Source organism: Schistocerca piceifrons, chromosome 4, assembly GCF_021461385.2.
Source record: "Schistocerca piceifrons isolate TAMUIC-IGC-003096 chromosome 4, iqSchPice1.1, whole genome shotgun sequence".
NCBI classification, from domain to species: domain Eukaryota; kingdom Metazoa; phylum Arthropoda; class Insecta; order Orthoptera; family Acrididae; genus Schistocerca; species Schistocerca piceifrons.
Genome location: NC_060141.1, coordinates 23,280,832 through 23,308,421, shown reverse-complemented (window position 1 = coordinate 23,308,421; position 27,590 = coordinate 23,280,832). Strand labels below are relative to the sequence as shown.

At 43.8% G+C, this 27,590-nt stretch overlaps 1 protein-coding gene across 1 annotated transcript in view; it reads right to left on the bottom strand.

Moving 5' to 3' along the window:
- The window catches only part of LOC124795560 (probable cytochrome P450 4aa1), a 306,399-nt gene extending 302,266 nt beyond the window's left edge, over positions 1–4,133 (bottom strand). The window contains exon 1 of the mRNA XM_047259633.1: positions 4,066–4,133. Coding sequence (XP_047115589.1) covers positions 4,066–4,133 — 68 coding nt within the window. The remainder of the gene's footprint in view (positions 1–4,065) is intronic.
- Positions 4,134–27,590: the final 23,457 nt, after the last annotated feature.

Sequence of the window (27,590 nt, the reverse complement as noted above, 5' to 3'; positions counted from 1 at the left end):
GCTTTACAACTAATATTAGCTGCAGCAGGTTAGCGACAACTTAACTTTCTTACAGACTGCAGAGAAAGGTCGGATACTGATTGTCCTGGAGGAAACTGAAATCTCAAAAAGTCTGCATTCTCATCCTCTCCATGCCATTAATGAACGCATTAAGGTGAATGACAAATATATTTTAGTTAATTATGGCATTATTCAGGCAAATAAAGGTGTGTATTTACTACATCTTACATGATTTATGATTTTGCTGACTTTCGGTGTCCGATCGTGATGTTGGTTTTTGGGAGTTTTCTAGATCCCCAGTTCTACGCTCTGGACATAGAACTTTTGTTCCGTGGCAACACAGGAGTGAGGGTGATCTCAGATGGTTAAGGAATTTTATTGGTAAGTAAAGTCCTCTTCTCTCTTTTATTTTGTTTTAGAAATTTTAACTGTATAGTTCCACACCCGACATTTTTAAAAAGTCTTGAGGATCCTCGCCCTTTGTATTATAATACAATATCTTCAATATTACAGTTAACACCAGATGATGGAACTTTTAAGTGTTCCAGAACCGGTAGTGTATGCAATAACAGATTGTTGACCCAGTAGCTGTTGTGCGGTTTCTTCATTTTGTAAAATATAATTCTATAGAAGCAATTTATAATTTGAAATTAAATTTCACCATAGTATTCGAGATTGTATGCCAACTAGAGAATTGTAACAGTTTATTTCAGAAGCGTAAGTTAGCACCGTATAGAGAGTCTTTACGTGTCTAATCATGAAAACATTTCTGCGCGACATGACAACAAACTAATTAAATAATTTCTCACAAAATGAAAGGTAAGTAGTAAAATGTGCACCCTACACGGACTTCGAGTTGGCTACTTTTCTGTCATATGCAGTTGCCTTTAGTCGATGCATAGCAGTCTTTCTTGTCAATAGTTGTACCTCTTCTACGCTTATTGTGCTAGCAATAGCAACTGAAAATGGGGATACGGTAACAAGTATAACTGATATTCAGTTCATCATTTTCGCCCTAGGACTTACTGACAGTCAAAGTGGCGAGTTTGTAACATTACAAGAAGTATTTTAAACTAAAATCTGTGACTCATAACGTGTTAGAAAAGCCGACGTAAAGGTTTCTGACACAGAAGTACGAGTAGTGACAAGTTCCTTCCCATCGCGTTCGTACACATTGCAAGTACTCGTTCGTATTTTGATTGTGAAGAACAAATCACCCAGCTGCCCCACGTAATCTAGCGTATGACTAACATTAAGCTTGATTAATCAGTATACGCAATTCAGTTATATTTCTCGCCATCAGAAATGTAGACATTAACAAACAATGTGATCTATAATGAGTTCCGTCTTAAGAACGAGTAATGGCAGTATTGCTACACTGAGAGCAGGCGAAGCGAACAGCTGCCTGAACGAAAAACGAACAACTTATGGAGAAGCATCTTAATGAGCAAGACGTTAAACTGCTGAATAGGTAGCCTTCAATTTCATACCCTTTTTTTCACTGGAAGCTGCTACTAACCGACATCATCTTAGCCAGATTCCGTACTTACTGCAGAATTTATAACCTTTCATCAACCTCCGGAATACGCTATAATCGACCGTGATTATACGTAACTAATCTGTCGGAAAAGCATCAACTCCGAAGAAAAAGACCAAAACGATGTGGAAAAGTAAACAGCTGATCATTAAAGTGACAAGCAGATACACTGCTCTAATAACGACTGAGTGCGAATACATGTAATTAGAAAGATTAATTTTGAATGGTTGGACGAGTTGGTCATTAATGAGAAAATAGAAGTTTAATTTAATCGTATCTATGTAATGATATGACACGGTCGCCAGTCCTAAAGTGGACAATTTATTCCTGAAACCAACTGGTTATTATCAAATTTAAACTTACATAGCTATCGATAAAGCGTGTACTTACACGGAAACTAAGTGATCATAAATCAGTTAATCAAATCAAAGTTCATATTCACAGCTTTAGGATTCTTTAAAGGAATTATACAAAAAATGAAAACTGAAAGAATTACTGCATTATGCAACACGGCCGTAAAGATGTAACTAATGACTACATGTAATCTACATGATTACTCTGCAATATACCATTACCGTTGTGACGAATGGTTCATAAAAGCCTCTTCAAGCAATTTCTCTGCTTTTCCACTCTCGAACAGTGGGCTGGAATAACGAACGCTTTGATCATTCCAAGCGAACTGCGATTTCTCTTCTTTTATTGTGATGATCATTTTTGACTATGCAGGGGGCGCCAACAAAACATGTTCGCATCCAGCGGAGAAAGTTGGTGGTTGAAATTCGATGAGAAGATCCTGCCACGACGAAAAACGCCTTTATTTTAACGACTGACCCCCCCTCCCCCCAATTCGAGTATTACTTCCGTACATTCTCTAACCTATTTCGAGATAACACTAAACGAGCTGCCCTTCTTTGAACTTTTTAGATGTCCTCCTTCTGTCTGATGCGGATCCCACACGGCGCAACAATACTTTAAAGGACGGACAAGGGTAGTGTAGGCACTCTCTTCAGTAGTCTTGAATGTGATATTTACTATTACGAATTTTAAATAGTATATCTTTCCTTATAATTAATATTCACTCTCAAGACTATTACAATTAAATGTAACTGACTGCAAAACAATAGCAACATACCAAGGAAAGAGTGGAAATCGGCAGCCAAAAGATGAGTATACGTATTTTCCAAAAACATAAAATTAATTACTGTAGATGAGAAAAAGATAATATTTATTATAGTTCAGTATTTTCAACAGTTATCACAAAAACCTCTTTCAAAAGTAATTCACATTTGTAATTCGAAAATTACATAATGACTTGGATTAATTAAGAAGGAATAAACTATCAACTGAAGAGAAATACTTAGCTACACCTTTCGGCAAAGTTGTCATCTTTTACATTACTAAACCTTGTCATTCATAGTGTGATGCTCGGAACTTAGAAAAATTGGAAACTGACTCCGTCCTAGGCAACGATGACTTGTTTTAACGATGAACATAAATTTATGATTAAAGTTCACACAGATTTTATATTGCTCTAGTTACTTATAACACTGGCAAGCCTTTAACAAAAGTAAAAGTCAGACATATTTCGATCATACATACTAAAAAGCTGCGGATGGGAAGTAATACTCGCGGTGCTAATAATCAAACCTCGTCTCCAAATGCAAATTTTTCTTACGCCTGTTGTGGCCCAACAGAAGGATACTCTTCCTTTTAACCTTCTTGAAGCCTCTTTACAAATCACGAATGTACGGTAGCCCTTGAACCTTGCATTGCTTCTAGCAACCACATGACAAACTCTTGAGTCCTCTCTCACTTGCAGCTGAATCACAGCTGTCTCCACTCGTAACTATCTCTTTGCCCTGCGCACGCAGTCCAAAGAGTACCTTTTACCACTCTCACATTATCACTGTCTCTGTATAAAACCATATCCCGAACATTGCCAGTGTACTATAAAAAGTTACAAAAATGATTTTTAATCATTTATGACTAATTCATTTCTCATACTCTCTTTAATAAAATTTAGGCAACCTGAAACGGACCATATATAACAAAGAAATAGCAAAAATATCACATTCGCGAAAAGGAATAAAATTCAGTAATACAGAAATAATACTACACTGTGTAATGACATAGTACGTTGTAATTTCACAAACTGTCCCGAATGAAAACATTCTTGCAATCGGTGACAGATTCACGGGGGTAAGTAGCAAGCCTCCAGAAGAAAATCGTGCACACAATAATGACAAAAGTTTTAGAGAAGAGTAAGTCAAATGATTCTTGTGGTAAATCATCCGTAGTCGTTGATGACGACCAGTACAAAAAATTTTTGAAAAAAATTCGTTCCTGAATGTACACTGTGGAGCGCATTTCAGATATTTCTCTTGCTAACAGACTCGCAAGAAACAGCGCTTTCCGCGGCACGGAGAGTCGGTTAAGGCTGTACCCACGGCTGGTTATAGGGCAGCGGAGACGGGCGCGGGCCACAGCCTGTAGTAGCCAGCAGTAGCAGCAGCAGCAGAGGTGTTCACGGTGCTGCAGGCTGGCTGGCCTCCAGCGCGGCCGAGTTCCCAGCTGCTGCTGCGCCGCCGATGTTCATCCCGCGACGGTGCCTGTGGAAACCCTTAGAGAGAGAGAGAGAGAGAGAGAGAGAGAGAAAGATGGATTTCCAGAAAACTGCAGTAACTGACAAAGAGTTGCTCAACTGACAAACTGTGTGAAAATCTACATAATGACGGTAGCGTTAATTACGTGGTGATATTATTATACAGCGCCTGTTCTTTTTTTTTATCGTTTCCTCAAAGATGTAGATGTGTCATCAGATTGTGTCTGACTTGGAACCTGAAAGTTGAGCTATGATTGAATGGTACGAAAGAGACATAACATGTTACGTGTAGTAGTGGGTTACGTCGTTATATCGCCAAGTGTCTTGTTTGGCACTATGACAATACTCTGTTTCAAAGGACCGGCACATTGAAGTTGAATGAAAACCAAACCATTTCGGGTGCGATACGTTACAGTATATTGCCAAATGGCATGTCAAAACAATGGTTCAAATCCCTCTGAGCACTATGGGACTTAACATCTGAGGTCATCAGTCCCCTAGAACTTAGAACTACTTAAACTTAACTAACCTAAGGACATCACACACATCCATGGCCGAGGCAGGATTCCAACCTGCGACCGCAGGTTCCAGACTGTAGCGCCTAGAACTGCTCGGCCACACCGGCCGGCCAAATGGCATGTCTATAAGTAAAAATGTCACCGTTGATTGCATTGCATTTACTATGTTTAAGTATTTGCCAATAACTGCATTTAATACTTTTTTAACAAAACACATTTCGGTTTGGTTAGATTTTTCTTTCAGGAAATATATTTATGTAACATAATTAAGAAAAAGCAAACTGTTCTAGAACTAAATCAAAAACTTTGATACAGAAAAAGATGTAGCTCTGCACATGAGCGAAACATGTAGAAACTGCATCTACATCTACAAAGATAACCCGCAAGCCACAGTAGAGCGCGTGGCAGAAGCTGCTCTGTACCACTACTTGTCATTTCCTTCCTTCTTCCACTCACAGACAGAGCGAGGGAAAAACGACTGTCTGTATGCCTCCGAACGAGTCTTAATTACTCGTATGTTGTCTTCGTGCTCCTTATGCCGAATGTACACTACTGGCCATTAAAATTGCTACACCAAGAACAAATGCAGATGGTAAACGGGTATTCATTGGACAAATATATTATACTAGAACTGATTTGTGATTGCATTTTCACGCAATTTGGGTGCATAAATCCTGAGAAATCAGTACCCAGAACAACCACCTCTGGCCGTAATAACGCCTGGTCATTGAGTCAAACAGAGCTTGGATGGCGTGTACAGGTACAGCTGCCCATGCAGATTCGTCATTGAGTCAAACAGAGCTTGGATGGCGTGTACAGGTACAGCTGCCCATGCAGCTTCAACACGATACCACAGTTCATCAAGAATACTGACTGGCGTATTGTGACGAGCCAGTTGCTCGCCCACCATTGACCAGACGTTTGCAGTTGGTGAGAGATCTGGAGAATGTGCTGGCTAGGGCAGCAGTCGAACATTTTCTGTATACAGAAAGGCCCGTACAGGACCTGCAACGTGCGGTCGTGCATTACCCTGCTGAAATGTAGGGTTTCGCAGGGATCGAAGGAAGGGTAGAGCCACGGGTCGTAACACATCTGAAATGTAACGTCCACTGTTCAAAGTGCCGTCAATGAGAAAAAGAGGTTACGGAGACGTGCAACCAATGGCACCCCATACCATCACGCCGGGTGATACGCCAGTATAGCGATGACGAATACACGCTTCCAATGTGCGTTCACCGTGATGTCGGCAAACACGGATGCGGCCATCGTGATGCTGTAAACAGAACCTGGATTCATCCGAAAAAATGACGTTTTGCCATTCGAGCACCCAGGTTCGTCGTTGATTACACCATTGCAGGCACTCCTGTCTGTGATGCAGCGTCAAGGGTAACCGCAGCGACGGTCTCCGAGCTGATAGTCTATGCGGCTGCAAACGTCGTCGAACTGTTCGTGCAGATGGTTGTTGTCTTGCAAACGTCCCCAACTGTTGACTCAGGGATCGAGACGTGGCTGCACGATCCGTTACAGCCATGCGGATAAGATGCCTGTCATCTCGACTGCTAGTGATACGAGGCCGTTGGGATCCAGCACGGCGTTCCGTATTACCCTCCTGAACCCACCGATTCCATATTCTGCTAATAGTCATTGGATCTCGACAGCACGAGCAGCAATATCGCGATACGATAAACCACAATCGCAATAGGCTGCAATCCGACCTTTATCAAAGTCGGAAACTGATGGTACGCATTTCTCCTCCTTATACGAGGCATCACAACAACGTTTCACCAGGCAACGCCGGTCAACTGCTGTTTGTGTATGAGAAATCGGTTGGAAACTTTCCTCATGTCAGCACGCTGTAGGTGTTGTCGCCGCCGGCGCCAACCTTGTGTGAATGCTCTGAAAAGCTAATCATTTGCTTATCACAGCAACGTCTTCCTGTCGGTTAAATTTCGCGTCAGTGACACGTCATGTTCGTGGTGCAGCAATTTTGATGGCCAGTAGTGTATGTAGGCGGCAGTAGAATCGTTCGGCAGTCAGCTTCAAATGCCGGTTCTGTAAATGTTCTCAGTACTGTTTCTCGAAAAGACCGTCGCCTTCCCTCCAGGGATTCCCATTTGAGTCCCCGAAGCATCTCCGTGAAACTTACGCGTTGTTCGAACCCACCGGTAACAAATCCAACAGAAAATGGAAGCGGCAGAAATCAAACGAATAAAAGCTACTGAAATGCGGCGTCACAGAAGACTTAATGTTTTGATGCATTGCCGACTAAGGAACAGAGACATCATGGAACCAGACAACGAGAAAAGAAAAGAGTATTATAAAGGACGCAACTAAATATGCAGGTAGAGCGATTGGGCACGAATTAAGAGAGGAGTAATTGCTGAAGTAGAAGAGATGGTAGAGGGGGAACAATACCAGGGACAGAATTGCATATATAACTATGTGGGCAGGCCGTCGATTATGTGGGACGAAGCAGACAAGCCGGCGGGGTGATGGAGCTGCGTCGAACCAACCTTGGGTCTGCTGACCACAACACATGACAGACATAACTGCATTACTCCACATGTATTATGACAGGTGCAGCTGCCTAATGAGGGGCAAGCCTCCCCTGACACTTCCCTGTTGTTTCAATTGCTGTTCAGGTGTCCTCCGGCCGTAGCAGTACAGAATATACTCCAGCCACCGCCACAGTTGCTATTTTGCGCCCGTCCGCTGAGCTACAAGACTGAGGCCGAATACAAGCGTCCACAAACCGTGCTGCTACCATTGTTGGACAAGTTCAGAGGAAATCATCCGAAAACACTGCATTTTGTCCATCAGCAGACCAGTCACATTGCTCAGGTGTTTACTGAGATGCAATTCATACACATCGTTATTCGTTGGTGACAACGCTAGCATAACTGAAGAACAGTATGGAATAATACATTTTGTTAACTGCTACAATGAAACTAAGATATTCTGGCAGCCACTAGACAGTTTGGGATTGGCGTGCTTCAACATCCTGGATTTAAAGAGCGCTCGACGTTTGTCATTAAATATGTGGGCCCCGTCAGCAATTCTGTTGACAGGAGAATAGTTTCTGCTGTTCACTGTACTAAGACAAATGCGAGAAATAAAATGCAGCTTTTGTCTGCTTGACGCTATTACGAGTGTTAGGCACAACTCTTGTTGCAAAACCTGCTGCAAAAGTTTAAAAAAGTGTTCTTATGTGTCCACCTACGCAACGAATAATTTACTAATGCTACTGAAGAAGAGAGTGTTAACTTCGATATGAAATGGTTTTTGTGTGGCAAGTACCAAATCTGTAAGAAATTGATTCGGCTTTTTCTGGTCACTTCCTGGGATAGTTCGACACTTGCTGTAATATTCAAATCTCGAGCCAGCAGAATAGAAGAAGCCGTACGTATGTCTTCTTTTGTTCGCAGAGACATTTAATGTTTTTCTACCTCCATTTCGTAAGCAATTAGAAGACGTTTATCATCTTAACTAGTAAACTGATCCTTGTAACTTTTCTATCTCCATGAATGCGTATGTTCTTCCTGGGTGAATCATACATTTTCTCCCTGATTTTTTGTTTCTCACTTCCCTTACATGTCTGCTACTTTGCAGCCAGCGTCATACGTCCTGCTGAAATCATTTTTAGACAACCTGTACTGACAGCTGACGAAGGTATCTTTTCAATTCGTTCCTTTCTCTTCTTTTATTGATAAGATGGATAAGGTGGAGTTTTTCTTACGTTATTCGTGGCTTTTTGCTTGTCTCCTTCGTGTAAGGACGATCATTGTTTTGATTCGACGTTTACTTCTTTGCTTAGTTCTACTCTTCTGTTACCTTCGACAGTGATTTCCGCACTGAAAAATTTCCAGCGGCTTTCGTCATTTCTTGATGTGTCACAGACGCATTTGAATCTGCTATTAAATTTGCAAATGCTGCCGCGAAGTCTCCTAAACAAGGAGTGTTTAACACTATGGTTGCTTTTGCCTCCGCAATTCGGACTGGTGGTTGCTATTGTGGACACGGCCGGGAAAGATATACTTCAAAAATGACACCTACAGTCTGCAGCTATCTTCCGTCAAATTTTCACCAATGTGATGTACGACTATGAGTCTGCATCCAGTCGCAAAAGTAAAATTGTGCCATCCAGTGTAGATCATTCACAAAGGAGATGAACACATTTAGCCGTACAGCGAATTCGGTAACAACTCATCCGACCGCTTTTCTCTTTTCGTCTTTGTACTTCAACCAGCCTTTTTCTACTGTCGAAGCATGTTTGGAGCTTCTGCTTCAGAGCATTCTGGACACCGTCGCGCTTAAATCAGTAATTCAATCAATGACATTGCTTGTGAGTTTACATACATACAGTACTCCTGAAGATAGCCGCTGACTGTGGATATTGTGTCACAGACACGGTCCCTTTCACTGTTCAGAGATGTCACTGAACCCACCCAAAGATGTAAACAGGCATGCATGAGCAGCGCCTACTAGACGGAGGGGGTCCGACAGCCGATCAGTTCCAGTCATTCCGCCACGAAGGAGGTACACGGCTCGTGTTGTCTGTAGTTCAACCATGCCTAGACGGTCAATACCGCGTTTCGATCGTGTCCGCGTTGTTACTTTGTGCCGGGAAGGGCTCTTAACAAGGGAAGTGTCCAGGCGTCTCGGAATCAACCAAAGCGATGTTGTTCGGACACTGAGCATATATAGAGAGACAGGGACTGTCGATGACATGCCTCGCTTATGCCGCCCAAAGGCTACTACTGCAATGGATGACCATTGCCTATGGATTATGGCTCGGAGGAAGCCTGACAGCAACGCCGCCATGTTAAATAATGCTTTTCGTGCAGCCACAGGACGCCATGTTTCGGCTCACCCCGCTCAGTAGCCTGCATGATGCTCAACTTCACTTCCGACGTCCATGGCGAGGTCCTTCTTTGCAACCATGACACCATGCAGCGCGGTACAGATGGGCCCAACAACAAGCCTAATGGACCGCTCAGGATTGGCATCACCTTCTCTTCACCGTTGAGTGTCGCATATGCTTCAACCAGAAAATCGTCCGAGACGTGTTTGGAGGTAACCCGATCAGGCTGAACGCCTTAGACACACTGTCCAGCGAGTGCAGCAAGGTGGAGGTTCCCTGCAGTTTTTGGGTGGCATTATGTGTGGCCGACGTATGGCGCTGGTCGTCATGGAACGCGCAGTAACGGCTGTACGATACGTGAATGCCATCCTCCGACCGATAGTGCAACCATATCGGCAGCATATTGGCGAGGCATTCGTCTTCATGGACGTCAATTCGCGCCGCCATCGTGCACATCTTGTGAATGACTTCCTTCAGGATAACGACATCGCTCGACTAGAGTGGTCAGCATGTTCTCCAGACATTAACCCTATCGAATATGCCTGGGATAGTTTGAAAAGGGCTGTTTAAGGACGACGTGACCCAACAACCACTCTGAGGGTTCTACGCCGAATCGCCGTTGAGGAGTGGGACAATCTGGACCAACAGTGCCTTGATGAACTTGTGGATAGTATGCCACGACCAATAGAGCCATGCATCAATGCCAGAGGTCGTGTTACTGGGTATTAGAGGTACAGCAGTCTGGACCACCACCTCTGGAGGTCTCGCTTTATGGTGGTACAACATGCTATGTGTGGTTTTCATGACCAATAAAAAGGGCGGAAATGATGTTTACGTTGATCTATATTCCAATTTTCTGTAAGTGTTCCGAAACTCTAAGAACCGAGGTGATGCTAAATTTTTTTTGATGTGTGTATAAGAGTTATTACAGGTATGCAACACTGTAACCTCCCGTGAATATTTGAAATACCTACAGGTAACAACTGAATGAGACATATACCCTGGATCCGCATCACAATGATCTGAAGCCTGTTTCTGTAAATGTGTGCAATATAGAAAACCTTTCTTGATATTTTACACAGTGTGCCAAAATATACTGTTCTCTCATAATTCACATGTACAGTATATCGTATTTGAGATGTCTCGTTCATCCTGGCTTTCCTAAAGGGAGCTATAATTATTTGGCTTATGATATGATAGTACACCTTGAAAACCCGACACATTTGAAGGCTTTCAAGTTCTGGTCATTTCTCTATGTAACTAGATATAGCCCTAAACGTTGAGCAGTGCCATGAAAACGCTACTAATTATTCCGACGACGGGCATCCAGTAAGTACTTTCCTGCTACGGTAAGGCGTGATTTGCATGAAACGTAATAGGTTACATGTCCCTAAAATCTACTCCACATTTTCTTTGCTAACCTGTTACTCGTTACCGCCCACTCAAACGCAGTATTTAGTATTTATGCTCCTGACGTACTGCGTGGAGTCACTGCTGATTCTTATTTCATTTTTAGTGCTCAACCACGAAGTGAAATCAGCTGGAGCAAGAAAATGTCGGGTTGCTGGAATCACTTTCTACATTTTTTTTAAGCTGTTACGCACTGATGACCACTGTCTCTGCAGGTGCTGTTTGTTCGCTGTCTACGTAGAAAAATAGTCAAGCGGCTTAGTGGGGCATAAAAATTTCGCCAGGAAGCAGACTGGCACCTGAAAGGCAGATGCTCCTAGACGTTAAGTACATTACTCGGCGTTCTTAAGTCACAGATATCTCCGCCATGAAAGCTGAGAAATAATGCGTGTAGTTAACAAAACAGCGGAACCCGTAAATTTTGTGTTTCAACAGATGACATTTGTGGGTTCCAAAGTAACCCGAGATAAAAAGGGATGAAGGCTGGTTGTTGAACAGCCCTTCGTGCGTTTGATGATTCTCATTACACTTATGTCTACATCTACACTCTGCAAGTCACCCTGCTGTGTGTGGTGGAGAGTACTTTTGGCCTCGCTATATTTCGCCCTTCTCTGTTCCATTCGTGATGGTGCGTGGCAATCATCAGTGTCGATACACTTGCCTCTGACGTCTAATCTAACCGATTTTCTTGTCGCGATCACTTGACGAGACGTAATTCTACAGATACAGAGGGTTGAAATGAAAATGGAAGTACCGATAACACAACACATTACCAAGACGAATACGGTGTAGGAAACCCGTCAGAATGGATAAGTAGGGGAACTCGGAGGGGAACGGGATACTTAATGTTTAACTATTTCTATAAAATAAAGGAACACAAGGAAACACTTCTTCAAGTGATAAAAAAACACCTTGTAGTGTAACCTAATGTACCTTATTTTAAAATCACTTAAAACAATACATTTTGCATTTTTTACAATTTTTCAAAGAAAGTCTTGCATATTTCCCGTTCCGCCCCACCCCCGGGGTATTTTTTGTTAAATTATTGCATAAACGTTGAATTTGAATTACGAATATCGTATTAAACTAGGACAAAATGTTGTATAACAGGCAATTCAGACTAAGGAATGTGTAATTTAAACAATTAAAAAGTCATTCTTCAAAATAACAAAATATTTTAATGTCATTTTGAAAAATGTACAATGCTTAATAACCACCAAACCACTAACTACTAGCCCTTTCGACAATAGTCACAAATCAGTATTTCCTCTTCACCTTCACAGTCTATGCCAGCACATGAATTGTGCGCCCACTTGAAACACCTCTGTCATGCGACCCAGCCCTAATTAGAAACGGAGTAGAAGTCCCCACAGTAGACACACTCAGCATCCCCTCTCTCTGATTCTCTCTTCTCCATCATCTTCTTCTTTTTATTTTTCTTAAGGTCTTTCATGTCCTCTATTTTGGTTTTTTTTTTTTGGGTGAAAAGTTTGATATTTTTGCCTTAAGTTGCATTGCACCTGACGTCTCTGTCCTGACATTGTTTATATTTGTGCACCCTCCTCCTTTCTGTAGGCCTACTTTACGTGCGACAGCATTCTGCAGTTCCTTCTTATAAGGAGAATCTATTAATACGACGGTTTCTCCTTTTCGTCTTGTAGTCCGCCGAGTATTTTGACAGATTAGTGGGATTGGAATGACAGCCTCGGGCGATATCTGGAAAGCTGAGTTGTTCGGCGAACATAGCTGGTTGGGAGAGTCTGGCATCCATGAACATCCAGGCTGGCTTTGCTTTCTACTTGCATCAAAATATGACGGGGCAGAACGGGACACTATCCCATTCTGCCCCGTCGCGTTCCGCCCCAAGAACACTTTTGAGGTTAACAGCTTTTATGGAGTGTAATAACTGACGTATTTAAACGCGTTAAGTAACTAAAGTATAACAAATGCCATGCACTTTAAGGGACTGTGTCATTTTAGGGTATACAATTAACAGTTAACAGCTTACCTGGCGTTGAAATTCAGCAGACGTTGGAGCAACGCAAGCGGTAACGTGACGGACAACAATTCACTTAGATCTCGCACTTCAAACTAAATCAGAATGGCTGCCCTCACTTCTATTCGGATAAATAGTTACATGCCCATACAACAGGTTGCAACACTGCCCAGTCTAGAAAAGAGCAATTTCCCATTGTGCCCCGCTATCCCGTTCTGCCCCTAGTTCCCCTACAAGTCTTCTATCGATTCTCAAGTGGATCGTATACCATTCGTCCTGGAAAACAGTGGCAAGTTGGGTAACGACCATGGGGGTGGATAGCGATCAGTCACCCTTCTGTGTAAAGCAGACCATAAAGTTTCGATAATATTGGGGTATCGTGATTACAGTGCCTAGGGCAGACGTGAAAATCCATTCTCGTACTCACATTACCAGTCCAGGACGATGGGGCTCGTGTGTCGCCTTCGAACGCAGCATCACCACTGGGGAACAAGCATTGAACTGTCGGATAGACCTGATCAACCAAAATGGTCACATAATCCTCGACAGTAATGTGGCCTTGCAGAGTAACCGTGGAGCCCATGGAATACCACGATATGGCTGCCGGAATCATCATCGAACCCCCGCCATACATCCCTCTTGGGAGGTAACTTCGGCCAGAAGTTGGATACGGTGTGAAACAGGACTCATACGAGCAAATGACCGTCTTCCATCGATCCACAGTCGAGGTTCCCATGGCTTGAGCAGCACGTTTTCCTGTTACGGGTTTTGCATCACTGATTTTGCAATTCCAGCTTGCCTTGGAATTTCCTTTTTATGGAGCTCCCTTCATGTTGTTTTGATGCTGACAGAATCCACGACATCATCATTCAGTTGTGCAGTAACTTTAGCAGTTGTCGTGCAAATCATTTTACATAACAATGCTCTGCAGTGACCGCCCGTCGCGGTCACTCATCACACACCTTCGTCCGCTTTGGGATTTAGCTTTCCCTGAATGCGCTCATCATCATCAGTTATCTGCTATATTAGCAGGTCCTTTGCATCTCAATTTTCTGCGATCCATTGCTTCCTTCTTAAGGCTGCTGTATGTTGTACCGTCCATCATGTCATCCAGTATCTGGAATCTCTTCCTTCCTCGCTTCCTTTTCCCTTCTACATAACCTTCTAAAACTGTTTTTATCAGTCCGTCATTCTTTCTTAATATATGCCCAATCCAATTTCTTTTTCTTCTCTTTATTACATCTAGTAACTGCCTTTTCTCTCCCACTCTTCTCAGTACTTCTTCTGAATGCGCTATAAATCCTCAATACGGTGCCTCTTGACACACCAAACGCTTAGGCTACCACTAATGCAAGCACTAACAATTTTCCCGCATTGGATTTCATTTATCTGCGATAAGACACAGTCACAACTACGGAAACTGCTGTTGTGGCCACGACTGACGCCCGCAATCTACTGAGTACTGAGGACAGCGCACAGGTGAAGTTCGTGTCAAGCACAAATGCGTAACTCGCAGGCTTGCCTGGCGTCTGAATTTTTGTTCAAGAGCGCCTACTCCGCGGTGTTTCAGTATTTTTGGGCAACCACTAAACATCTACATACATACTCTGCAAACCAATGTGAAGTGAATGGCTGACGTTGCTTAGGGTTGTATTACATGTTAAACTTTCTTTTCATTCCGTTTGTGTACTGAACTCTGGAGCGATGTTTGACCGAATGCCTTTGTGGGCGATGTAAAATCTTGTCTTCACGGTTCCTATGGGAGCGACACGCAAGGGTGTGAAGTATACTTCGCAATTATTCACTTAATACTGTGTCTTGAAACCTTCCACGTAGGCATTACCAGGATTATTCGGATCTATCATCAACCGACAGCCAGTTGAGATTTTCAGCATTTGTGAGGCACATTTGTTAGTAAAACAAACCTGTGACTGTGTCTGCCGTCCTTCGTTGCAGACTTTCAACGTCACATGTTAGTCTTATTTGGTATATAGTATATATATATATATACTATCACATGGACAAAGGCGTAGGTAAAGCAGGTGGAAGATTGCAGTTAGTTGGCAGGATACTGGGAAAATGCAGCCACTCCACAGAGAAGACTGTTTACAAAATATTAGAACGTCCTGTCTTAGAATATTGCCCAATGTGAATATATATATATATATATATATATATATATATATATATATAGGGTCTTAGAACGTCCTGTCTTAGAATATTGCCCAACGTGAATATATACATATACATATATATATATATATATATATATATATATGGTGAGTCATCTAACATTACCGCTAGATATATTTCGTAAACCACATCAAATACTGACGAATCGATTCCATAGACCGAACGTGAGGAGAGGGGCTAGTGTAATCGGTTAATACAAACCATAAAAAAATGCACGGAAGTATGTTTTTTAACACAAACCTACGTTTCTTTAAATGGAACCCCGTTAGTTTTGTTAGCACATCTGAACATATAAACAAACACGTAATCAGTGCCGTTTGTTGCATTGTAAAATGTTAATTACATCCGGAGATATTGTAACCTAAAGTTGACGCTTGAGTACCACTCCTCCGCTGTTCGATCGTGTGTATCGCAGAGCACCGAATTACGTAGGGATCCAAAGGGAACGGTGATGGACCTTAGGTACAGAAGAGACTGGAACAGCACATTACGTCCACATGCTAACACCTTTTTATTGGTCTTTTTCACTGACGCACACGTACAGTCGTGGACAAAACGAGCGAGACCCCTCCCCTTTTCGTTATGCTGATCCGCACAGCTTTAAAGTCTGCTACACAGAATAACAGGCAAGGTGACGAAGTGCTACCAACATACTAAGCACAGGCGTGAAATTGAAAAACTTTCCGAAATTTGTCAGACTGTTTTCAATCACGTGTAAGACTATATTAATGCTGATTAGTGTGCTAACAACAACATCTAAATATAAGATATAAATGAAAGAAGAAACGCTAATTAGTATGAACTGTACTAATAAAAACGAATTTCAGCTTATCGAGGTAACCTAGCTGTTTTAGTAAGACAAAGTACCCCAGATCGCTACGAATTAGCAAAATATTATGGGCATTCGGCCGCGAAATGGTCTGTGTCAACGTTCAGACCAGTCATACTGGATTACCGTTGCTGACCTACCATGAAAGTGTGCAAATTTAGTAATGCGTGAAGATTCATAACGGAATTCAGTTAAAAGTCATTCACTACCACACTGAAGTCAATTCAGTTATTGACAGAAGCGGAAAAAGGAGGCAGTAAAAGTATGAAATTCTACAAAAGTTTCATATCGACATCCACAGGGCGCCGGTGCAGAATAAAGGTAGCAATAAAACGTATTGGGGGCTCGAGAATTTCTTGAAATTCCTTTACTGATAGTCTATCTGCCTCCATCGAGATTAGAACCAGACCTCCCTTGCAGTAGCAAACACCTTTCACTACGCTAGCAGACAACCCAGGCAAACAGCCTTCTATTATTATCCCAGACATGAATAAGCCGGCAGTTTCGCAATGCAAATGGCAAAATGATCTGCAGTTTCTGTTGCATAGAGCTTTCTGGACTCAAAAATATGAATAGTCTACCTTTATGTCACCGCTTATGTGACAATCATTCGGGATGTTTATCGAAATAACAAAAAGCTGTTATTATCGAGTAAATTTAGTAGGATAATTCTGCACCACCCCAGGAAATAAACGGCGACGTAACTGCCAAACGCATTCTGCAATGTTTCGAATTCTCCATTAGACATGCCACAGCCAGAAAACGTTCATTAGCCGATGTGTTCCTTAAGGTAGTTAGCAATGGAAATGCTCACAGATCTAAAACGCGTTGGCATTAATAGTGGGATCTGAATTACCACGTGTATAGGCAATTGATTTTATTTGCATTCCTGTAAACGTGATTTGGATCGAAAACGTAGCTATGATTAATATTCTGATGTATCGACTGCAACCGGAACATTTCGAATAAAGAGTAGGGGAAACTATTAAGCGGCCCTCATCTTCAGTAACAGTGGTAGCTACACTCCTGGAAATTGAAATAAGAACACCGTGAATTCATTGTCCCAGGAAGGGGAAACTTTATTGACACATTCCTGGGGTCAGATACATCACATGATCACACTGACAGAACCACAGGCACATAGACACAGCAACAGAACATGCACAATGTCGGCACTAGTACAGTGTATATCCACCTTTCGCAGCAATGCAGGCTGCTATTCTCCCATGGAGACGATCGTAGAGATGCTGGATGTAGTCCTGTGGAACGGCTTGCCATGCCATTTCCACCTGGCGCCTCAGTTGGACCAGCGTTCGTGCTGGACGTGCAGACCGCGTGAGACGACGCTTCATCCAGTCCCAAACATGCTCAATGGGGGACAGATCCGGAAATCTTGCTGGCCAGGGTAGTTGACTTACACCTTCTAGAGCACGTTGGGTGGCACGGGATACATGCGGACGTGCATTGTCCTGTTGGAACAGCAAGTTCCCTTGCCGGTCTAGGAATGGTAGAACGATGGGTTCGATGACGGTTTGGATGTACCGTGCACTATTCAGTGTCCCCTCGACGATCACCAGTGGTGTACGGCCAGTGTAGGAGATCGCTCCCCACACCATGATGCCGGGTGTTGGCCCTGTGTGCCTCGGTCGTATGCAGTCCTGATTGTGGCGCTCACCTGCACGGCGCCAAACACGCATACGACCATCATTGGCACCAAGGCAGAAGCGACTCTCATCGCTGAAGACGACACGTCTCCATTCGTCCCTCCATTCACGCCTGTCGCGACACCACTGGAGGCGGGCTGCACGATGTTGGGACGTGAGCGGAAGACGGCCTAACGGTGTGCGGGACCGTAGCCCAGCTTCATGGAGACGGTTGCGAATGGTCCTCGCCGATACCCCAGGAGCAACAGTGTCGCTAATTTGCTGGGAAGTGGCGGTGCGGTCCCCTACGGCACTGCGTAGAATCCTACGGTCTTGGCGTGCATCCGTGCGTCGCTGCGGTCCGGTCCCAGGTCGACGGGCACGTGCACCTTCCGCCGACCACTGGCGACAACATCGATGTACTGTGGAGACCTCACGCCCCACGTGTTGAGCAATTCAGCGGTACGTCCACCCGGCCTCCCGCATGCCCACTATACGCCCTCGCTCAAAGTCCGTCAACTGCACATACGGTTCACGTCCACGCTGTCGCGGCATGCTACCAGTGTTAAAGACTGCGATGGAGCTCCGTATGCCACGGCAAACTGGCTGACACTGACGGCGGCGGTGCACAAATGCTGCGCAGCTAGCGCCATTCGACGGCCAACACCGCGGTTCCTGCTGTGTCCGCTGTGCCGTGCGTGTGATCATTGCTTGTACAGCCCTCTCGCAGTGTCCGGAGCAAGTATGGTGGGTCTGACACACCGGTGTCAATGTGTTCTTTTTTCCATTTCCAGGAGTGTATTTTCGTTGTTTGGATTTCGTCACGTAAATCGGTAAAAATGGACCCCTACTAGCCTCACTTTCTTGACCGTCTATCTGCCTACCCAGCCCTTAAAACCCGTTTACCTCGACTACGGGTGGACATAATAAGCGGAAATGTATCGCACTTCCTGCGGTATACGGTCCCTTGGTGGTGTAAAAAAGTGAGCTGTGTCAACACAATCTAAAGATACGGCCGTTTATGTAAAGAAGATTTACGCGAAAGGTCCAAAAATGGCTCTAAGAACTATGCCACCAAACTGCTTAGGTCATCAGTCCCCTAGACCTAGAACTACTTCAACCTACCTAACCTAACACACATCCGTGCCCGGAGAAGGATTCGAACTGACGGTGCAAGGAGCCGCGCGGTCCGCGATATGACGCTTTTGAGCGCACGGCTAACCCGCGCCAGCAAGCTGTTAATATCATCTGGTGTTACTAAAAAGTTATTCACTTTTGGTGAATGATTTTCTGCGCAGTCCATTTAAGAAAGAATAACTAAAATATATTTGATGTTACGGAAGAGGAAGCACGCCTAATTCATTTCCCCTTGTCTTTATTCATGATGTTAGATTCTCAGTCAGAGCATACATACTACCCATAGCCACGCTTTAGATCCAAGTCGTAGTCAAAGATATGCGAATACAACACATTGGCTTATACTTGAGGTATTTCGTTTCCCACGAAGTGGTGGCAGACGATCCTGTGGCGTCTTCGAAGCGCGAGTTTCTCCAGTGCTTAGCTATCTCAGCACATCAGCTGAGTGAACTTGCATAGTATGTTGGTAGCACTTCGTCGCCTTGCCTGTTATGCTGTTTAGCAGACTTTAAAGCTCCGCGGATCAGCATAACGAAGAGGCGAGGGGTCTCGCTCGTTTTGTCCACGACTGTACATTACCATGAGGGGTGAGGTACACGTACACACGTGGTTTCTGTTTTCAATTACGGAGTGGAATAGAGTGTGTCTCGGCATGTCAGGCCTATATATGTTCAATGTGGTGGCCATCATTTGCTGCATACAATTGCAATCTCTGGCGTAATGAATGTCGTACACGCAGCAGTACATCTGGTGTAATGTCGCCGGAGGCTGCCACAATACGTTGTTTCATATCCTCTGGGGTTGTAGGCACATCACGGTACACATTCTCCTTTAACGTACCCCACAGAAAGAAGTCCAGAGGTGTAAGATCAGCAGAACGGGCTGGCCAATTTATGCGTCCTCCACGTCCTATGAAACGCCCGTCGAACATCCTGTCAAGGGTCAGCCTAGTGTTAATAGCGGAATGTGCAGGTGCACCATCATGCTGATACCACATACGTCGACGCGTTTCCAGTGGGACACACTCTATTCCACTTCGTAATTGAAAACGGAAACCACGTGTGTACGTTTACCTCACCCCTCATGGTAATGTACATGTGCGTCAGTGAAAAAGACCAATAAAAAGGTGTTAGCATGTGGATGTAATGTGCTGTTCCAGGCTCTTCTGTACCTAAAGTCCATCACCGTTCCCTTTGGATCCCTACGTAATTCGGTGCTCTCCGATACGCACGATCGAACAGCGGAGGAGTGGTTCTCAAGCGTCAACTTTAGGTTACAATACCTCCGGATGTAATTAACATTTTACAATGCAACAAACGGCACTGATTACGTATTTGTATATATGTTCAGATGTGCTAACAAAACTAACGGGGTTCCATTTAAAAAAACGTAGGTTTGTGTTAAAAACATATTTCCGTGCATTTTTGTATGGTTTGTATTAACCAATTACACTAGCCCCTCTCCTCACGTTCGGTCTGTGGAATCGATTCGTCAGTATTTGATGTGGTTTACGAAATATATCCAGCGGTAACGTTAAGTGACTCACCCGGTATATTCAAGTTGGGCAATATTTTCACGAATTCACGTTGGGCAATATTCTAAGACAGGTTGCTCTAATGGTTCAAATGGCTCTAAGCACTATGGGACTTAACATCCAGCCGGCCGCGGTGGCCGTGCGGTTCTAGGCGCTGCAGTTCGGAACCGCGGGACTGCTATGGTCGCAGGTTCGAATCCTGCCTCGGGCATGGATGTGTGTGATGTCGTTAGGTTAGTTAGGTTTAAGTAGTTCTAAGTTCTAGGGGACTGACGACCTCAGAAGTTAAGTCCCATAGTGCTCAGAGCCATTTGAACCATTTTTTGAACTTAACATCTGAGGTCATCAGTCCCCTAGAACTTAGAACTACTTAAACCTAACTAACCTAAGGACATCACACACACCCATGCCCGAGGCAGGATTTGAACCTGTGACCGTAGCAGTCGCGCGGTTCCGGACTGTAGCACCTAGAACCGCTAGGCCACCCCGGCCGGCGATGCTCTAATACTTTGTAAACAGTCTCCTTTGTAGAGTGTCTGCATTTTCCCAGTATCCTGCCAACGAACTGTAATCTTCCACCTGCTTTACCTACGCCTTTGTCCATGTGATCGTCCCATTTCGTGTATCTACAAATTACTATAGACAGGTGTTTGTATGAGTTGACTGATTCAATTTGTGACTTGGAGATATTGGTCTTGTTACGGCACAGAGTAGTACGGGGAAAAAATTTAAAAAAATTGTATTAAAGCTCTCTCACACTGACACAGGCAAATTCAAGTCATGTCAGAGACAGAGGTGGAGGAAGGAAGGGAGTCGGTATGTTACAAGTGGGTCAGGTCGATGACACTGTCTGCCGAGTAAGTGTACGCATTTAGAAGAAAGTAGACTGCGACAGAAAACCAAAGGAATCGAGACAAGCTTATTCGTTACTTCGTAAGACATGCTGCAAGAGACTCTAGCTCCTTCATAGTAGCTCATTGCGAGGGACCAAACAGCAGTTAACAGCCAGTCAAGTGAATATAGCAGAATATGGAGCACACATTCGGCCAGTACGATCCGAGCATGGCGTGACAGCCTCCCGCTAGCTTCCTTTAAATACTCCACCTCTCGTCATCGAGCTGATCATTGAAATCGATGGCATTCACAGTAATAGCACTCGATTCCATGATTACGATACTGTAGTGAATCTATGTGCTACGTACTCCAGCACTATGAACTAGCCAAAGATGTACTCAAGATGGTGGCCACCACCTGATGAACTTCACGCTGCTCGCCACACCCATCTACTGAAGAGGAAACTGACTATCTTCCGACAACACCGCATCGCAGAGAGTTACAAATACCGAACTTCAACGTAGAAGCCAGCTACAGCCTCTCTTGCGAGTCACGTACCTGTTTAACACTCAGGCCATCGGATGCTGAAATCTACAACGGGTGTGGAGGAGATCACCGACCGCACGACCACCTACACAAGGTACATCGCGGATGAGTCATCAAGGGTCACCGCGGAATTCACAGTGGGACTGAACACACTCCAGAATCGAGTGCGAGAACCACCTTGTGCCAGACAACGACTGTGTCTGCAGTTCTCCACGGCGCCATCTCCTGGGCGTACAAACGCTGAACCGACTCGACAGACGTAAGACAGAATCCAGCATGCAGCTGAAAGAGCAACAAGCGAGGCTGGTGCGAAAGAACGACGACCTGTAAACGTTGCGAATACATAACCGAAATACCGGGTGATAAAAAAGTCAGTATAAATTTGAAAACTGAATAAATCACGGAATAATGTAGATAGAAAGGTACGAATTGACACACATGCTTGGAATGACATGGGGTTTTATTAGAACCAAAAAAATACAAAAGTTCAAAACATGTCCGACAGATGGCGCTTCATCTGATCAGAATAGCAATAATTAGGATAACAAAGTAAGACAAAGCAAAGATGATGTTCTTTACAGGAAATGCTCATTATGTCCACCATCATTCCTCAACAATAGCTGTAATCGAGGAATAATGTTGTGAACAGCACTGTAAAGCATGTCCGGAGTTACGGTGAGGCATTGGCGTCGGATGTTGTCTTTCAGCATCCCTAGAGATGTCGGTCGATCACGATACACTTGCGACTTCAGGTAACTGCAAAGCCAATAATCGACTGACTGAGGTCTGGGGACCTGGGAGGCCAAGCGTGAGGAAAGTGGCGGCTGAGCACACGATCATCACCAAACGACGCGCGAAATAGATCTTTCACGCGTCTAGCAATAGGGGGTGGAGCGCCATCCTGCATTTTGGTTCTAATAAAACCCCATGTCACTGCAAGCATGTCTGTCAATTTTTACCTCTCTATCTACATTATTCCGTGGTTTATTAAGTTTTCAAATTTATACTGACTTTTTGATCACCCGGTATAATAATGTTTTACTAGCGTCGTTGATGCTTCACAGGTTCCCACAGTTATCCTGACTTCATGCTGACGGATCCCCGCTCGGACTTCTGTGCAGTCATAGAATGCTGATTTTCTGATCTTTGCGAAGTGTACGGATTTACATTTCTGTACAGTTAAAGCAAGTTACCAGTCTTTCCCACACTTTGAAATCTTATGGATGTCTGATTATCTGTGCAGTACAGCGCAGATAAATGCTTCATCTGAAAAAGCTAGTCACCATTCTCAATGTCTGATTATTTGCGCAGCTTTATTCGGACTCTACATTACTGGTAAATGAATCATCTGAAAAGCCTTCGATGTCATTATTAACAATGTCTGTCAGACCACTTATGTACCAAAGGAAGAACAAGTGTTCCAGTACACTTCCCTGGGGCACGCCCGAAGTTACTTCTGCTTCCGTCAATGACTCTCTGTCGAAAGTAATATGTGGCTTCCTTCCCGCCAAGAATTCCTCAATACGTCCAGAAATCGTATTTGCTATCCCATACTTTTCTTAATAACCATTGGTGCGGAAGTGAGCAATAGAGCATCCTCCTGTTTGTCTTGATGCGTGTATTTCAAGATGTCCAACGAGAAAATAGGAGAGTTAGGTCTCTTATGACCATTGTTTTCGGAACCCTTACTAGTAAGCATGGAGGATTTTCATGTTGTTCGCAGTACCTCATTGTATTTGCGACGGGCAACGGGCAACGGGTGGTAGCCACGAGAGCCCACAGTCCATTCCATGAAGCGGTGACTACACTTCCTGATACTACCGCATCACTTACATTTCTCCCATGGCGAAGCAATAATTAATAAATGACTGTAAAGGAACAGAAATCAGAGAGGATAAAGAAAAGTATGATTAGAGCTGCAGCGGGGCATTAGTTTGGTCCTCAACATCATCAAAACGGATTCCCAGTTTAGCTTACCGCATGCCTACGTCCGACTCATGCGCCTCACTAGATTTCTTTTCAGTTTCTCTTTATTGAATACTTGGATTCAAAATATCGAATACTTGGATTGAAAAATTGTGGGGCATTAAAGGAGGTCCCCGTGCTGTTCAAAATAATTGCTCTAGCAATCGCGTCGAGAGTTTTAAGGAAACCAAGCAAAGTGAAAATAAGACTCACCGATCGTACATTTGAGCTCCACCTCTCTAGAACACGAAACCAGTGTCTTAACACCACTTCCATATCGCTCTGTTAATATTGCGGAAATGTGAAGAAACCTGTCTAATGGAGAACACGTTCCTTAACTCTACGAGTTACTCGCTGATCAGGGACTCCACCTCACAGCCGCTTTTCGCCTGCTCCGCATCTACATCTACATCAATACTCCGCAAGCCACCTGACAGTGTGTGGCGGAGGGTACTGTGAGTACCTCTATCGGTTCTCCCTTCTATTCCAGTCTCGTTCGTGGATAGAAGGATTGTCGGTATGCCTCTGTGTGGGCTCTAATCTCTCTTATTTTATCCTCATGGTCTCTTCGCGAGATATACGTAGGAGGGAGCAATATATTGCTTGACTCCTCAGTGAAGGTATGTTCTCGAAACTTCAACAAAAGCCCGTACCGAGCTACTGAGCGTCTCTCTTGCAGAGTCTTCCACTGGAGTTTATCTATAATCTCCGTAACGCTTTCGCGATTACTAAATGATCCTGTAACGAAGCGCACTGCTCTCCGTTGGATCTTCTCTATCACTTCTATCAACCCTATTTGGTGCGGATCCCACACTGCTGAGCAGTATTCAAGCAGTGGGCGAACAAGCGTACTGTAACGTACTTCCTTTGTTTTCGGATTGCGTTTCCTTAGTATTCTTCCAATGAATCTCAGTCTGGCATCTGCTTTACCGACGATCAGCTTTATATGATCAGATCATTCCATTTTAAAACACTCCTAATGCGTACTCCCAGATAATTTATGGAATTAACTGCTTCCAGTTGCTGACCTGCTATTTTGTAGCTAAATGATAATGGATCTATCTTTCTATGTATTCGCAGCACATTACACTTGTCTACATTGAGATTCAATTGCCATTCCCTGCACGATGCATCAATTTGTTGCAGATCCTCCTAAATTTCAGTACAATTTTCCATTGTTACGACCTCTCGATATACCACAGCATCATCCGCAAAAAGCCTCAATGAACTTCCGATGTTATCCACAAGATCATCTATGTATATTGTGAATAGCAACGATCCTACGACACTCCCCTGCGGCCCACCTGAAATCACTTCGGAAGACTTCTCTCCATTGAGAATGACATGCTGCGTTCTGTTATCTAGGAACTCTGCAATCCAATCACACAATTGGTCCCTTCTCGAAATCACCACTTCCAGGCGAACACGTTTGATGAAAATTCCTTCTCTCAGGATTAGTCTGTCGCTCAATCGCCACCAATACTGGCGAAGTATATTCTGAAGCTCGACTGCGTGTTTTCAGAGAAGTGTAATCTACATGCTGCCTTCACCAGTTATTTTTTCTGCTGTAGTAGAACGTTCATAGTGTGCCATTTTTCATCTGGTTGCTTACGTGCCACTCACTTTTTTCACATTTTCGTTTGCGATTTAAATTTAAATCTCATCGTAGTTCAATCTTTAGGATCCACCCGTCTTGGTGATACACGTCAACTGTGTCTTGTAACATACAGATCCTGACACTAGGCCTACATCTCACGTAATAATTTGTATTTGAAGACGTTCATATCTGATGCTTTAACATACCTCCATTATAATTTAAATTAAGGTCAAATGCAACTACAGAAAATGAGACGTAACGGAGAGATCTACGAAATTATCAGAAATAATGGCAAGCAAAGATTAAGCTTCCTTGAAAGATCATACCGAATGAATGAGGACGGATAAACGAAATAAATATTCCTGCATTTCTGAAAAAAAAAAATATCGACAGGAGAATTGAGCACAGAAATTAAAAATCAACTAGAAACAAACTACATCAAACAATCGTAAATAAGATAAAGTAATCGTTTAAATTTAAAATATTAAATTTACAAGATTTTCGAGACAGAAGATATCAAGAAATTGGGAACAACTTTGACAGAAGGAAGGAAAAGACGAAATGTGGAGAAGATGCAGGAGTGCTCGAAAACATCAGTGAAGCGCCAAAGAAACTGGTATATGCATGCATATTCAAACACACAGATATGCAAACAGGCAGAATACGTCGCTGCGGTCGGCAACGCCTCTATAAGACTACAAGTGTCTGGCGCAGTTGTTAGATCGGTTGCTACAATGGTTGCTTTTCAATATTTAAGCGAGTTTGAATGTGGTGTTGTACTCCGCGCACGAGTGATGGGAACAGAACCTGGCTCTGAGCACTATGGGACTTAACATCCGAGGTCGTCAGTCCCCTAGAACTTAGAACTACATAAACCAAACTAACCTAAGGAAATCACACTCATCCATGCCCGAGGCAGGATTCGAACTTGCGACCGTAGAGGTCGCGCGGTTCCAGACTGAAGCGCCTAGAACCGCTCGGCCACTACGCCGGCGGACACAGAATCTCCGAGGTAATTTTTGCATACGACCCTCTCACGAGTGTACCGTGAATATAAGGAATCTGGTGAAACATGAAATGCCCAACGTCGCTACTGCCAGAAAGAGAACGGGACCAACTACTACTGTAGAGAATCGTCCAACGTGACAGAAGTGCAACCCTTCCGCAAATTGATGCCGATCTCAATGCCATCAGTAAGTGTCAGTGTACGAACTATTCAACGAAACATCATCGATATGGCTTTCGGAGCCAAACGCTCACTCGTGTACCCTTGATGACAGCACGACACGAAGCTTTTCGCCCTGCCTGGGTGCGTGAACAACGACGTTGGACTGTTGATGACTGGAAACATATTGCCTGGTCTGAGGAATCTCGTTTCAAATTTTATCGAGCGGATGGATGTGTACGGGTATGAGATTATCTCATGAATCCGTGGACCCTGCATGTCAGCAGGGGACTGTCCAAGCTGGTGGAGACTCTGTAATGGTGTGGCTCGTGTGCAGATGGAGTGATATGAGAGCCCTGATACTTCTAGATACGACTCTTGACGTGTGACACGTACGTAAGCATCAAATGGTTCAAATGGCTCTGCGCACTATGGGACTTAACTGCTGTGGTCATCAGTCCCCTAGAAGTTAGAACTACTTAAATCTAACTAACCTAAGGACACCACATACATCTATGCCCGAGGCAGAATTCGAACCTGCGACCGTAGCGGTCGCGTGGTTCCAGACTTTACGTAAGCATCCTATCTGATCACCTGTATGCATTCATAAGCATTGTGCATTCCGACGGACTTGGGCAATTCTAGCAGGACAATGCGACACCCCATACCATCAGAATTGCTACAGAGTGGCTCCAGGAATACTCTTATAAGGCTAAACACTTCCGCTAGCCACCAGACTCCCCAGACATGAACATTATTGAGCGTATCTGGGATGTCTTGCTACGTACTGTTCGGAAGACAGTCTCTATATGCACAGTTTTACAGGATTCGTGGTGTCAGTTCCCTCCAGCACTACTTCAGACATTACTCGAGTCCGTGCCACGTCGTGCTACGGCACTTCTGCGTGCTCGCGGGGACCCAACACGATATTAGGCAGGTGTACCAATTTCTTTGGCTCTTAAGTGTATAAATAGAAACGTTTCTTTGTAGTACATTCCTTCTATTCTGTACAGAGGTTCCTCGTAGTAGTCTATAACTTTTCCTTGTGATGCGTTGTTTATTCGTATATTCTGTCACAATATTGTTCATGTTTTATTAACGTTTCAGAATCTCTGACTCTTTTTTTTTAATTTTGTAATCGGCCGTGCGTAAAGTACGTATATACTCATTTCATGACCCGGCAGTTTTAGCCCTGATTGTTCCACGGAACCTCATAAATAGAT